General features: G+C 42.3%; 1 protein-coding gene across 4 annotated transcripts in view; it reads left to right on the forward strand.

Moving 5' to 3' along the window:
* The window catches only part of LOC126988004 (scoloptoxin SSD14-like), a 37,403-nt gene extending 21,977 nt beyond the window's left edge, over positions 1-15,426 (forward strand). The window contains exons 1-14 of one of the 4 annotated variants that reach the window (XM_050845734.1): positions 1,715-1,892; positions 2,665-2,814; positions 3,433-3,518; positions 4,407-4,450; positions 4,908-5,068; positions 5,527-5,747; positions 5,889-5,930; positions 7,317-7,512; positions 7,965-8,159; positions 8,627-8,876; positions 9,626-9,816; positions 10,914-11,041; positions 11,297-11,523; positions 13,779-15,426. In XM_050845734.1, the coding sequence (XP_050701691.1) occupies positions 2,732-2,814; positions 3,433-3,518; positions 4,407-4,450; positions 4,908-5,068; positions 5,527-5,747; positions 5,889-5,930; positions 7,317-7,512; positions 7,965-8,159; positions 8,627-8,876; positions 9,626-9,816; positions 10,914-11,041; positions 11,297-11,523; positions 13,779-13,925 (1,971 nt within the window). In that variant the 5' untranslated portion in view covers positions 1,715-1,892; positions 2,665-2,731 and the 3' untranslated portion in view covers positions 13,926-15,426. Of the gene's footprint in view, positions 1-1,714; positions 1,893-1,920; positions 2,815-3,432; positions 3,519-4,406; positions 4,451-4,907; positions 5,069-5,526; positions 5,748-5,888; positions 5,931-7,316; positions 7,513-7,964; positions 8,160-8,626; positions 8,877-9,625; positions 9,817-10,913; positions 11,042-11,296; positions 11,524-13,778 lie in introns of those variants that run through there. The other 3 variants (XM_050845736.1, XM_050845735.1, XM_050845738.1) reach the window with 3 other exon arrangements.
* The last annotated feature ends 475 nt before the right edge of the window (positions 15,427-15,901 follow it).

The raw sequence follows: 15,901 nt of genomic DNA on the forward strand, positions 1-15,901 counted from the left end.
CAACCACTAGGGTTATGATTGGTATGTGGTAGCGTGGTAGTTGTCGAGCGCTGGTCCCGGATGTTAAGGCCTCAGGACAAGTGAACACTCGTTCCGAAGTTTGTGACCAGAAGGGCGTTACTTGTGTGGTTAATTATGGAGGGTGGGAGGATTTCCGTGGGAACCACTTTTGAGACAGCATTAAGAAATTGGATGGTGATAATGTACTATGGAGGGGATGTGTGCATGGTTCAGTAATTTCCAATGAGCAGCAAAAAAGGCTCCAAATGAAAACACTCAGTAAGGTTATATATAAATATGTATTTGGTTTACTTTAAAGGTTAGCGGAGTGCTAATAAAAATATAAAAAAAAAATGAATGACCGACAGGCTGTAGGCCTCTAAGCTAGCTAACTACCGGCACAAGGGAGATTTTGGGAATACACAGAATGCTTAGCTCTGTAGTTGCTGGATGCGGAGGAGGAGGAGCTGGCGTGAGTGTCGGGCTCGGCAGAGGACGTCCACGATGGGAATGGGCGGTCCTGGTGCTGGACAGACGGGCGCCGCTTGATGTAGAGATGGAGCGGCTCGGGTGGTATGAAGAGGCGGGCGCCCTTTGATGTAGGGAGCAGCTTGGGGCAGTGGTATTTCGGCCCCCAGGACAATCGAGGGGCAGGTTACCCCGCCATACAGGTTCCCATCCTGTAGTCCATTTCACCCCGCAGGCCGTGGGTGGTTTTTCGGGGGGGGGGGCTGAGTGGAGAGGTGGACACCGCTCTCAACTCCAACTCCAACTCGCTGCCTTTCCTTGCTAGGGCTGCTGCTCGTCTCCTGCTAGCCCGCCTCACACAGCAGGCCGTGGGCGGTGTGTGCGTCCTCCAAGCTTCTGGCTTGCTGCCGTGGTGCTCGTCTTCCCACCTCTCTCCCGCTCTGGTCTCTTCCTCCTCACAGACTCGTGGGTCTCCTTGCCCTCGCCTTCTCGCCTCTGCTCCTCGCTAAGCTCCTCCCCCTTCTTCACCTGACTCCCTCTCGGCATTACAATCAAACCCTACCTAACTAACTAGTTATTGGTTTCTTAGAGGGGTTCGAGGCTTTGAGATGAGGGATTTCAGTAACTCGTTCATATAATTATTCGCTCATTCGCTCGCCGTGTTATCTTCTCATAACCTTTTACGCACTTACATTCCTCAGCTACCCATTCACTCTTTCACTCATTCACTCACGCTCCCACTTGCTCACATTTACTCACTGTCACTCGTTCATTCATGCACTCGCTTACACTTACTCACTCTGTTACTCACCGACTTACTCACATTCTCTCGTTCATTCACATTCGGACCGTTACAAGAAGAAGTCAAAAGAAGAAGAAGAAGAAGTCAAAAGAAGATGAGGGGTCAAAAGAAGAAGAAGAAGAAGAAGTCAAAAGAAGAAGAAGAAGAAGAAGAAGTCAAAAGAAGATGATGGGTCAAAAGAAGAAGAAGAAGAAGAAGAAGAAGAAGTCAAAAGAAGATGATGGGTCAAAAGAAAAAGAAGAGGAAGTCAAAAGAAGATGAGGGGTCAAAAGAAGAAGAAGAAGAGGAAGTCGAAAGATGATGAGTCAAAAGAAGAAGAAGAAGAGGAAGTCAAAAGAAGATGAGGGGTCAAAAGAAAAAGTCAAGATAAAGGTCAAAAGAAGAAGAAGAAGAAGAAGTAAAGAAGATGAGAGGTCAAAAGAAGAAGAGGAAGAAGAGGAAGTGGGGGTGGGGAGGGGCTGCCCACGTCCCCTACTCAGTGCTCACCGCTCGTCTCCAGCAGGACTTTCACGCCCCTGCCCCTGCCCCGCCCCTGCACCGCCATGGCAGGGGCTCCTCTCCTCCACAAGCCTCGGAGGCCTCATGACACGCACCACTGAACGGCCAGGCTCGGCAACGTTCAGTAAACATGCCATTGATAGACTGACTTGTGACGGGAGTGACATGACCCAGACGTGTTTTCCCGTGTGACATGACCCAGACGTGTTTTCCCGTGTGACATGACCCAGACGTGTTTTCCCGTGTGACATGACCCAGACGTGTTTTCCCGTGTGACATGACCCAGACGTGTTTTCCCGTGTGACATGACCCAGACGTGTTTTCCCGTGTGACATGACCCAGACGTGTTTTCCCGTGTGACGTGACCCAGACGTGTTTTCCCGTGTGACATGACCCAGACGTGTTTTCCCTTGTGATGTGACCCAGACGTGTTTTCCCGTGTGACATGACCCAGACGATTTTCTCCTGTGACATGACCCTGGTGGCCCCCTCTCCGCCCCATCCCTTCGCTTCCTCCGTTCTCTCCCTTCCCCCTTCCTCATACTAACCTATGTCTGCTCCCCTTACCCCTTCACCACCCTTCCCATCCTCACATCCCCTTCCCTATCCTTACTAAGCTACTCCCTTTCCCATCTCTCTCCTGCCCCTTCTTTTCACTTTCCTCCCCTCCCCATCTCTCCCCTTCCTCCATACCTATCTGCTTCCCTCTCCCTTCTTCCCCTCTCTTTCCACCCCATTCTTTATAGTTTCCTCCCCTCCTTCTCTCTCCCTTCCCATAACTACTTACTCCCTTCCCATTCCCTCCTTTTTCCACTGTCTACATGTCCTCAGAGATAGACTCTACACATTTTTTAAAACATTGAGGTTTGAGTCCATCGCTCCTCTCTAACTTCCAGACAGCAATGAAGCTTGATTGTTCCCCTGCGATTCAATTCGTGAACTGCATTTTGAACACTTGGAAAAATGTCGGACAGCATGCATGTGCCTCTTATTCAAGGGCATTCTGCAAGACGCCTGTTGAACTCAGTTTTAGGATACCTTTTAAGGTACAAATACTACTTGGTGTAGCTGTGAATGGTGTTGAGGTTTTCTGGATTATAGGGCCTTGGAGATGGCGGGAGTCCAGTGTTAGGGGTATATGTACTCTTATTCCACCCCTGTCATGCAGTTACTGTTTTCTTATCCTTTCACGTGTTGTCACTAGTGGTCGCCAATCTATTAGCCCTGTAGCAGCGACGGGCAAATTTGTGCCATGATATAAACCCCCCAAAATAGATGATACATAAACTGATCACAAATGCTTTGATATATATTATGAAATGGTTTGTGTGAGTGATGATTTTTTCTCATATCTCTCATTTTCTCCTCCCACTGCTTCCCCTCTTCACCCATAGCTTTAAATTTTCTTGTTGTTATGGTTTTATTTTGAAGGTCTGTATTCCTCCTCCACCTCCTTCCCTATAACTTTCAACAGCAAGAATTTCTCCCCAGTCAGTCTTTATGTTCCAACAAAGAGGCAGCCTCCCTCAAACCCCTTATTACCATTCTGTGGAAAACTTTGTCTCACCCCTTTGAATCAGCTGCAGCCTGTATTGATTGTGGCCAGCCTCTCATGCAGGCAGCACCAAAGTTACTTGAGAATATCCTGTCACACGTCTTTTCAGGGTCAACTTCAACAAGAGGCAGTTGGTGCTGCTGGGCGTGGTGGCCCTCACCTGTGTCACTGCTGTTGCTGCAGGCCTAAGCATAGGTGAGTGCCAACCAGATTACCAACTCATAATCACCAATTTAATATTGATAGGTAGATAGATAGAAGAGAGAGAGAGAGAGAGAAAGAGAATACATATGCTAGAGGTTTGGCCCTTTATGTACATTACAAAAATAAACTTTACAACAAAATGCAATTAAAGTATAATAGGTAAGACCTTGCCCATCGAGCTATTGCTCTCTAATGGACAATATGGTCTTTACGTTGTACAGTCGTAACTTAGCAGTCTAATTTACAGGATAACTTTCCTTGCCTAGGCCTTTCAAACACACATACACAAATAGATGAATACATACACATGTACATACATATCTAGCCTTACACAACAAATATGCATCTATGTACTATACATACACTGACATGTATACGCATGTACCCATGTAATGCATTCAGTGAAACTACTTTAATTATCAAGTAAAAATAAATAAATAATAATAATGGTAATGGTAATAATAGACATATAGTAAACAGTAACAAAGATATAGTAATAATAGTTGCTGACAACAATAACATCAACAGTAAATAACACTAATAATGAAAATAGCAATAAGTGACCAACAATGACTGAGGACAACACTGGCAACACTGACAGTAAATATCACTAACAATGATATTACTGATAATGAAGATAACAATAATAATTGTTGATAATTCCATGATCAGTATTTAAAAATAATCATTAGAAAGAAATTGAAATAACCATTACAAGCAAATTTTGTTAAAGCACTTACGGACTCAAACAACTGCCAGAGAGAAACACACACACACACACACACACACACACACACACACACACACACACACACACATTCATACATATTCTTGCTTTCCTAAAAATAAAAGTAATTTTTTGTTTCATTCTCTCTCCAGGTTTACTGCAACGCAACAGTGTTGAATCTACAAGCTCTGCTAAGGTATGTGTTGATGTACCAGTACATTGAAAACTGAAAAGAATTGTGATCACTTTATTTACATGTTATATCATAGGATCTTAGAAGGCGTGTACTCATTATTTATTTCAAGTCAAAATGAGGCCTCTTATTTCCTATAGGCAGCTCTCGGGAATCTTTCATCCTCTGTCTTCCCCAGCCATGATTTTATCCAACTTTTTCTCTGAAGTCGTTATATTATCATTTATCCCATGAGTGCTGAGTCCATCTCACTCATCCACTAGTACCCTGTTAATGAGCTCATTGAATCTGAATTGATGTAGTAACTTGAGTCCTGTTATTCTCCTTCACCACAAGGATGTTGTAGTCCACAACCCAGTGAGGCAGGAGATAAGGTCCCTGATGATCATAATCAGTGTCCTTAGACCTTAATAATACTGCTAGTCACTATTTCTAATTAATTTAGTTATTTATTTTTTAGACTGAAAAGGCCCCACAAAAAGGTGCGTTTGAGTCGTGGGGAGACAATACCACTGATGATGGAGTTGCAGGAACTGAGCCGCCACCATCGGAAAGTGAACTTGGGGAGTTTGATTCAGCAGCCGTGAGCGCAGACGGCCAACCGTGTGCTCAGATAGCCACGTAAGTGCATCCCTGATGACAGTCACTACAGAAACTGTCTGCAAATCTGAACTCTGAAGTGATTAAATGAATGAACAAGTGTTAGATATAGTCTTGTTTTGAAAGCCACTATCTCCTTCAGACCATCATGGGGCTGTAAGACATTTTGGTTGCAGTTCTGTAATAATCGGTGTTCCTGTCAGGGTTTAGGCATCAGGGCATGGATGGATGTGAGTGTGTAGAGCCCCACACCCCTACTCCTTCCTCTTATGGCAGCCAGGCAATACAGGAACATGTATGTTCAATATTTTTGTCAGGAAGTCAAAAGCCACGAAGGTACATGTTGATGGTGAATATCATATCCAATGCATGGATTTGAATAATGTTTACAAAAACATTTGTATTTGTTATATTTGTGTTATATTATATTATGTTATATTCACCAGAAAGTTTAGTGTTTTCCTTAACTATTTGAACAGTGATATTCTGCGCAAGAATGGCAGTGCTGCAGATGCAACAGTTGCTGGGCTGTTCTGTGTGGGCGTGATCAACACTCAGTCCATGGGTCTTGGCGGTGGCTTTCTCCTGACTTACTATGAGAGGTCAACAGGCAAAGCCTACACCCTTAATTCCAGGGAGACTGCTCCAGGTGCTGCCTATGAAGACATGTACCATGGGAATGGAGAATTAATGGAGAAGGGTAAGGGAATACAATATACATTACTGTTTAAAATTATCTCATGGTGAAGTTCAAACAATGTAAAGTGACTATATAATGCACTGTATGAGATTTTATATATTTTATGTCCATTTTAACATGTCATTTATTCTCAAAATTTAGCAAGGAAGAGTTGGTGGAAGGATCTTAAAATGAGTTTGAAAGGTATAGTATCTGCAAGTGTTGATTATGACATAAGAAGCAAGTGTATGAAAGTGTAGAACTTACTAACCCTCTTTGTAATGCACATCCACATAACTGGCTTTGTTGAGAGAGCCTTGCACCAGTAGAGTGAAGCTTGGGAAACAAGGAAACAAAATAATGTTCTCTTCCATTCCACTGTGGAATGTCCTGGAGGGGGAGCTCATCCAGTCCAAAACTTTGAATGAATTTAAAGTTATGTGACTGAAGGAGGCAGAGAGACAGGGCACCATGAATGTTAGTAGCTCATTTCCTGCATGTCACAACTCCTCTGCCCATTATAAAATTCAAGCAAGCACATTTGCATGCCTGTGCACCATACATGTACAGACCCTGGTTGTAGATGGCGACTGACACTGGGCAGAACATGGACTGTCTGCCCTTCCATAGCTTGGTAAATTAGTTTGAGGCAGTGCTCTGGGGAGACCTCTGATGACCCAAGCTGTTGCACTTGAGCACCTGCATCGTGGCTGCCACAATGTACCAACAGTGTGTATACTTCCTTGCCATCTGCTTAAATAACAAGCATGCATTTGTACACAATATATGATCAGTAGTTTGTTTCTATGCTACATTTAATATCATTATTCATCTTCCATGACCCACATAAATTATCTCAAAATATTTCAAATGAACTAACATACATTATGTACTCTGTACCAGTAATGTTCCTTCTCAATAATTTCATCCAAACTATTGTCCGACACAAATGTGAAGTCAGTTTGGGCCGGGCCTGAACCTCTTCACGGCGCTGCTGCATCGCCCCAGTATATCACTGTCTCCCTCTCATGCCATCTACGTATCACTTCAAATTGTGTATCAAATATTCTGCATCCATTAAATAAGATGTGGCAGCACTATGGCCAGGGAGGGAACTATCCAAGTGGACCCGGCCCAAAGTGACTTCACAGCTGAGTCAAACTACACTTGTGGAAAAATGAGATTGCACCAGAATAATTGTAGCCATCATTCTTGTTTAAAGGACTAAAGATATTTTAATTGCATTACCTTTCAAAATGTTAGAATGGGATTTTTTTTTACAAATCTAATATTTAATGAACTGTGTGTAAGGCTACTACTTTTAGTACATGTATCAGCTATAACTGCAGCCCATATATATTGTCTTTGAATAGTTATTGTTAATGAATATGGCTCAGAGTCCATGATATTATGGTTCCTTGAGTAGACGGAAGACCAATAAGTCTTGAATCGCATTGATGTCACCTTTGTTGCTCTGTTAGCTAAGGTTTGGAAGACATGTAAACAGGATAAGGACTAAGGGATAAAATACTCCTTCCCCCACCACTGTTTTTACATGATTTAGCTTCATGTTTTTTTCCTTGTGTTCAGGTGGTCTGGCTGTAGCTGTTCCCGGAGACTTGCGGGGCTACAGAGAACTGTATGAAAGGTTTGGCGGCCAGCTGCCATGGAGGGACCTTTTGGAGCCCACTGTACAGCTGTGTGAGGAGGGACACACTGTCAACTGGCACATGGCCCGGGCATTGCAGTACAATAAAGAGCAGATACTGAGTGAACCAAGCATGAGGTTTGTAGATGTGCTAAATGTGGATGTCTTCAGTAAGTTGGATTGTGAATAACAGAGATACACAGGGAGTCCATAACACCACAGATTACTTTTGATGCACTGGACATATCGTAGGCTTGTTTCAGTGAGGAGACTAATGAAGATAAATTTGTTTTCACACTTTGCTTTACATGAACCACAGCCTAACCCAGTAGCAGCGATGGGCCAAATTTGTGACTTTACCGTATAGCAGCAACGGGGCAAGTTTGTGCCATGATATAAACCCCCCAAAATAGATGATACATAATCTGATCACAAATGCTTAGATATATATTAATGGTTTGTGTGAGTGTTGACTTTTCTCATTTTTCTCGCTTGGAGGGACCATTAAGAAACATGATCCCCGCTGCTACCGGGTTAATGGTAGTGAACATCTCCATTGCCTCCATCAAATATCAATTGTCTGTTTCCAGTGTCTTCATTAACCCCGACACCGGTGATGTGTACAAAGAAAATGATATCTTGAAGAGGCCACAGTTAGCCAATACCTTGAGAATACTTCAGGATGATCCAGATGCCTTGTACACTGGCCAGTTGGCAAACCAGTTGGCAGAGGACATCCAGGGCTTTGGGGGCATTATTACTGCTGAAGATCTGCGTAACTATAGGTTTGTATTTATTTTCTTTTCAGTTTTTCTTGGACAGGTACACGTGTTTTATATTGCAATGCTCGAGGACAGGTGACTATTTATGATCTTTCTAATGGTGGATTATCGCATATTACCGCTCATTTTACGTTTTATGTAGAAATGGAGGCAGCTCAAGGGCAAAATAATATTAATCAAAAAGCCTCTTATAGCACTGTGCCAGCAAGCAGAGGGCAGTGGGAGTTTCACTGAAATAGACAAAAGAGGATGATCACCAGGAGGCATTTAGAAATACAAGACCACCAGTTGAATGACCTTTGCAGAATCCTTACTGGCATACCCTGGTGACCATTCCATTAGAGCAGAGGAACAAATCTGGCCTGAGACTGATAAAAATCTGTAGACTCATGGCAAGCTGGATCTGGTAATGATAAGGCCTCCAGAGTGTCAATACGGTATATGTCTTGTCTTATGTAAATATTTTTCAGACCAGAATGGAAGGAAGCAATGAATATAAGTCTCCAGACGGGGGATATGAGGATGTTCTCAATAGAGCCTCCTGGATCGGGCCACATATTAGGGTTCATCCTCAACATTCTCGATGAGTATGGCTTCACGCCGGAGAGCATGGAGGGGGACCAGAAGATCGTTACCCATCAGAGAATCACAGAAGCAATGAAATGGGCCTATGCCAGACGGACTGAATTGGGAGATACCAACTTTGTGGATATAACAGAGGTAATTGTACTAAACTTGTTGACTGTATCCTTATTTTATTTATCTGCTTGTTTTGAGTCATTTGATTCTAATGCACCACCATCATCAGAATACCATCATTACCATAAACAGTTTACTTTTCTACACCTGTAAACCAAGCTTGTGGCAAGTGTGAAGCATTTGAGTGGCACAAACAAAATAATATAACGTACATCTGTGGAGTATACTAAACAAATAGGATGAGGAGTGAGGTGCCACATGAAAGGTCAATTCTCCATAAATGGTGTGCCAGGCAAGTAGAGGAAGCTGTACTAAGGATAGTTTGATGTACTGAAAGAAAGAAGAGGACAGGATAGGGAAAGAAGGGATGGGAATCGTTGGGAAGGAAAAGTAGGAGGAGGAAGACCCAGAAGAACTTACAAGATTTAATGAAAGACCGTGAAATGATGTGAAGGGAGAAGTGGACACAAGAAGGCTTGGAAGTGACGTGCTGGAGTAAAAGGAATGTGTAAGGAAGACGGCAAGACGTAACATGGTGTTACTGATGCAGTCATTCCCAGTGTCAGGGTATGAGGTAATGGTGCTTGAGTGCTGTGTGAATGTGTTGCAAGACATTTGTCCACCTGACCTCTAGGAGCATAAATAGATTTGTCTCAAGTCTGGGCCCTCTTGCCTCTTGTTCAAAATTAATCATGTGAGGATATAATTATTATCACAATACTTGGCAAGTTGATTCACATTCCAACTAAATCAATATTCATCTTTTCCAGTTAACTAAAAACTTGACTTCGGATGCCTATGCCAACAGCATTTGGAGTCAGATCTATGACAACCAAACTTTCCAAGATCCAGAGCATTACGGCGCTGTGACAGCAGCGAAGGACAACCACGGAACAGCCCACTTCTCCCTCGTAGCTCCCAATGGGGATGCCGTGTCTGTCACCAGCACCATTAATCTGTAGTAAGTGACTTGGTCCAGGGAGCTGTTTCCATAAGATAGGGAGCTGTTGCTTCTTTTTTTTCTCTCATTTAAAACATATTTGTGTGTGTAGACTGGCTGTGGTGTTTCTTTGATTTCTGTGCAACCTTTTTTTTTAATGACAGTGGTGCCTTTAATAACCAACAAGCCAGTGCCCTGTGTCCCTCCAGGAATAAGCTTTATGCTAGCGCTGCCAGCTGCCACCAGCCCCTTGGGCGGGCCAAAAATGATGGAGTGCAGGGGGGGTGTCTAATTTTGCCTTGGAAGGGGAGGAGGTGGAGGGAGGAGCTCCTTAGGGTTGAATGTATCAGTGTGAAAGGATTGAATGAAGAATGAAAGAGAAGTGATAGAGGCATTTGTGAGAAGAATGGTGGACATGTTAGGTGTTGGTGAAACACTTGGAAAGAAGAGGTATGTGGGAGTGTTGAAGTGATATTGAAGGAAGAATTTGAGGCTGAAAAAGAGGAGTGATATGGGCAAGCAACCCAACCTAACCTAACCTAACCTAACCTTTTTGTACAGAAATATTATCTAAAAAAAAAAAAAAAGGGGATAGAATGAGATGGAAGGAAGGGTGTGTAGTAGTGGTCTCCCCACAGTTATAGGCAGGAGGGGAGGCACTTCCTTGCTCCATCACACCACTACATTTGCTCCCTGAAGTAAATCTGTGCCTCTCACAGCTCACTTAAACCCCACAAAGTTGTGCAGGTGCCCGGCTGGTGTCCGTACTGCATCAGCTCGTGTTTCCTTTGTTGAAGTTGCACATTTCACAACTTTCTTTAATAGTGGTTTAGTGTTATTATTGTATTCTTAACATTCATTGATTAATATCACAGCAACTTTAGGCACAAGGACAAATTAAATTTTCTCTGTAAATGTTTGTGTACGCAAAAAGTAAATCATAAAATCAGAGCAAGTAGGTCATCAAGGAAAATGCAATCATCTGATCACCTAAGTATTATATAAACCAAATCAATAACTTTTTTTCTTCTTTTTTTCTAGTTTTTATGGGGAAGGAAAGTTGTAGGAGTGCCAGTGCTGGATTCATGAGATGATCCATTATTTGCTTTTGTCAACAGTTTTGGTGCCGGGATACGCTCGGTGCAGACTGGCATTGTGCTGAACGATGAGATGGATGACTTCTCAGCCCCAAACATTACTAATTATTTTGGCCTGCCACCATCGCCTGCCAATTTCATCAGGCCAGGTAAGCAGTATGCCCTAAAACTTCACGTTTCCTTAGCAAAATCCCCTGAATTTTTAAGAATTAGATTTAATTAAGCACTGGTGGGAAACTGTTCAGGCTGGATGCACCTCAAACTCACTGTCACACACGGAAAACTGAATATTCATCCGTTGTGGCCACCCACCCCTTGAAGGGAAGCTCCTTGAGGGTATAGATCATTTGAGCTGTAAATAGGCATATAGGATAGAGTGCATCTCTCTTTTTTGTACTCCCCAGGTAAGCGACCTCTGTCCTCCATGTGCCCAGCAATATTTGTTGACTCCAATGGTGACGTGCGGCTGGTCATCGGTGCAGCTGGCGGCACAAAGATCTCGTCTGGTACGGCGTGGGTTGTGCTAAACAATCTGTGGCTGGGCAAGGACATCAAGGAAGCCATAGATGCCCGCAGGATTCACCACCAACTGTTCCCAATGACTCTAAGCTATGAAAGTGGAACGCAAAGCGTAAGTTTTTATCCTTTCTGTCATGATGAATGATTGATTGTTTGTGCAATTATCATAATTTGGATGAATAATGTGTTATAATCAGAAATGTGTGGTTAAAATTTAATGTTGCAATAAATACACTGGAGTGTTCCAGTGTCCATTAAGTGTCACATTGTATGCCTTGTAAAGCATAAGGATGCCCACACATACTTGTGCCACAGAGAAGAAAAGCATGTGATTGACTATGTTCTTATACTACAAGACGTGATCAGAAAGGTGATTGATATGAGTTAATATTTAATAATGATAATAATAGTAAATAGTTATCAGAGAGCTGAGTGACAGCACATCATATCACATGTTTGTGCTGCACTGTGAATCTTCATGGATCATGGGAGAGAAGAGCAAGTGGTTGGGGAACAAATTAGTACCGAAAAATTACTGAAGAATGACCACGTGTGGCAGTTTAGGCAGAAGATCTCATCTGACACGCATGAGAAAGATTAATAGGAAATGGAGGTAGAGAAGTGGAGTGACATTAACCCCTTGACTGTGGATTTCCTACAAGAAGACATCACCAAGCTACAGGAATGGAACCAAAAGTGGCTGCTACAATTCAGCGAAGAAGAATGTAAAGTCATGCACCTTGGGAGGGGATATCCAGCACACCAATACCACATGGGTTAAAGTTCTCGTTAAAATCATTACTTATTGGTGTCTTTGTGATGGCTGTGAGTCAGAAACATGATAATACAATGTGCTGAGTTGCTGAGTACGATAATTTGGTAATGATGGTGGGATGAAGAGGGCAAGGATGCTGCAGTCTGAAATAGGGAAAATATTGTCATGGATACTCTATGGCAATGCTTCAGAACAGAGAAGGGAATATGTGGAATTCAATAATCAGGACACCTCTCCTCCCGAAATTGACCTATCTTTTGGCCACTCCTCGAACTCTTTATAGGAGCAGTGAGTAGCGGGCTTTTTTTCACATTTGTTACCTTTTTTTATCCCCTTTAACTGACTCCTCTGCTGTAAAAAAAAAAAAAAAATCTAGTCATAACGGCTTATTAGTTTGAAAAAAGCAAATTTGGATTCGAGGATGATCGTAGGCAGTGCACTAAAGAGGATAACAAATGGCATGGCCAGCGGTGAACTATGGGCTTTCCAAAGGGGAAGGTGATGCAAAAAAAACTTAAGAGTAGAGCCAAATATTACCCGGTAGCAGCGATGGGCCAAATTTGTGGCTTTACTGTGTAGCAGCGACGGGCCAAATTTGCGGCTTTACTGTGTAGCAGCGAAGGGCCAAATTTGTGGCTTTACTGTGTAGCAGCGACGGGCCAAATTTGCGGCTTTACTGTGTAGCAGCGAAGGGCCAAATTTGCGGCTTTACTGTGTAGCAGCGACGGGCCAAATTTGCGGCTTTACTGTGTAGCAGCGAAGGGCCAAATTTGTGGCTTTACTGTGTAGCAGCGACGGGCCAAATTTGTGGCTTTACCGTGTAGCAGCGATGGGCCAAATTTGTGGCTTTACCGTGTAGCAGCGATGGGCCAAATTTGTGGCTTTACCGTGTAGCAGCGACGGGCCAAATTTGTGGCTTTACCGTGTAGCAGCAACGGGCCAAATTTGTGCCATGATATAAACCCCCCAAAATAGATGATACTTAATCTGATCACAAATGCTTTGATATATATTATGAAATGGTTTGTGTGAGGGGTGATTTTTTCTCATTATTCTCGCTTGGAGGGACCATTAAGAAACATGACCCCCGCTGCTACCGGGTTAAGAAACATGATCCCTGCTGCTACGAGGCTAAGGGACTGGGAACTCATTGGTGGCCCTGATAAGTATGTCAGTTCAGAGAAAATTTAATGCTCGAACATGGCATACAGGATACAAACTGAAGAAAAGTACTGTTGTAAATTAACTTTTATTTCATAAGGGCCAGATCCCATGTGTCCTAACCTACTGAAGTTACATTAAATATATAAGCATTTACAATCCGGAAAGGTTTTACATAATCTCTCGTATTAAGTCAGATGATAGATAAAATTTCCTTATTAATAATATGTAATGAGACCATTTTGTGAAAGAGTTATGCACATGAATCTCCCATCTTCATGCTGTTTTGACAATAATGAAATTTTATGTCCCTTTTTTTTATTTTGTGAAGATATAATGCATTTCATAGCAACAGATTATTAAAAGTCCTCCTGTGCAGCACTGTTGTAGCAGCATCATGTTTGCCATAACCCTGTGTTGCTTTTTTCCAGGATGTCGTTGAAGGCCTGGAGAGCATCGGGCACGTGACGGAGATGTTTGGCGTGGGCGGCTCGGTGGTCTGTGGTGTTGCCCGGCAAGACGGAAAACTTTATGCTAATTCTGACTTTAGGAAAGCAGGTGAAGTTGATGGGCTTTGAAAATTATAAACCGTTAAATTATCGTGATAACAAATTTTGTTTCAATTTAATTTAAATGTAGATTACATTATTTAATTTAGAAATACAGTAAAGGAAATTTGTGTTAAATCATATGATCCTGTCAGGTACTTTTGTAACATTTAAGATGGATTCAATATAAGTACAGTTTTATTGTGATAATAATGTTAAATAGCTATCTATTTTCATGGCAAAATAAGCAGTAAATATATTCCCTATTTGCTTCCTGCTTTGATGTCCACAACCTCCCAAGCACTGCCCAGCTGGAGGCAGTGAGGAGGCAAGTTGTGGGTGGTCAGCCAGGTGGCATCCCCGCCAAGGCCAGTAAACAGGTTGGCTGTGAGTAATGGACATGATGCACACCAGCACTGAGTGAGGATAGGATCTCCATGTGTACTATTTCACTAAGTGCTTGCACTGCACACCTGTGTTTTAATTAGTGGATGTGTAAAACTGACACCATTAGGGAACTTCACTGTTGCTGAAATGCCATGATGTCACTTGATCATTACACATGTGCCAAGTAATCACATCTTAAGTATAAAAAAACATGTTATAAGTAGATATTCTCTGAGCTATAAAGGCAATCACAATCACTTACGGGTAGTGGTAGAAAATAACCGTTGAAAACCACCTAAAGCTAATAGAAGTAAAACTTTTAGATATTTCTTGCACACCCTTAGTGCATTAATTCACTAATGACTACCACACCTCAGACTTCTTGTGCAGGCATGTGCTTATTCAAGCTTTCCTCACACTTTATATATTTAAAAAATACACATATGGTATAACTATTAGAAAACCTACTTCAAAACTTAGAATAGAAGGGAGTGCAATGCCAACCTAGCCTTTTATTATAAGCTAATCAGCAAACAGGCTCACAAAGAATGCAAGTTGTGGCTCCTCAGATCACCCCCAAGAGAAGTTTTTACCCTCGTCACACGTGAAAAGTCCTGTGACAGAAATAATGTATGTCCACTTATTTGTATGCATTTTTTAATTGGTTCTCATATCAGGAAAAAAACTGCTTTGAAAAACTGCATTAAACTATCACAATTAAGTGCCATCAAAATAAAGTTTGCCAAACATTTTCTATTTTGACTGACTCATTTTTATGCCTCTGCTCAACTCTTCAGAGACATTTGTTGTTCCTGATGTGAGTACTAATTGCTGCGGTGTGTACACATTGATGAATAGCTCCTAAGCAGGGTGACATTGCACTGCTCTGCACACTCCTTCAGGCCTTCCCGTCACCATAGGGTAAGGTACCGTAATGCATCCAAGTAATAGAATAACAGTGAAAATACAGCAGCGGCAAATTCAGGGATACAATGAATTTTTCTTTTAGTAATTTGGTTCAAGTGGATCGTACAAGTAGAGACTGTAGTTGACAGGCTTCAGGACCCAGAAGTGTGGGAGATGATAACTCACGTGACGGTGATAAATGGTTCAGTGTCACTTGAGTAATAAAAGATAACATTTCTATATTTATTTTACTTCATACCCATATCTTTAATTCCTTGTTCTTCTGCTTCTTTCTCTTCCTAAGTGGACCAGTTCTCCCCACTCTCTTTGGTTCTCATAAAATCTTTTCTCTTCCACCTCTTTCAGATTTGTTCTTCTTGCCTCCAGTGCTTTCCTGATACCCAGGTTCCACCTTGTCCGGGAGCCTCCCCTCGGACGTATTCCTGGCGGAATCCACCGCAGGAACTTTTTGGAGAACCTTGTGTCATGCATTCGTTTTATCTGGCCATACCATAACAATTTCTTTTCCTCAATGATATCTGAGATTGGAATGATCTCTAATTTTTTTCTTACTTCAATATCACTTGGTTTGTTTTGCTTTGTGACATTGTAGATAGTTTTTAACACATTCATTTCAGCAGCATTTATCTTGCTTTCACTTGGCTTTGACACAGACCAGGTCTCACACCCATAGAGCAGAATTGGCCTGAGGA

This window comes from Eriocheir sinensis, chromosome 67, assembly GCF_024679095.1.
Source record: "Eriocheir sinensis breed Jianghai 21 chromosome 67, ASM2467909v1, whole genome shotgun sequence".
Lineage (NCBI taxonomy): Eukaryota > Metazoa > Arthropoda > Malacostraca > Decapoda > Varunidae > Eriocheir > Eriocheir sinensis.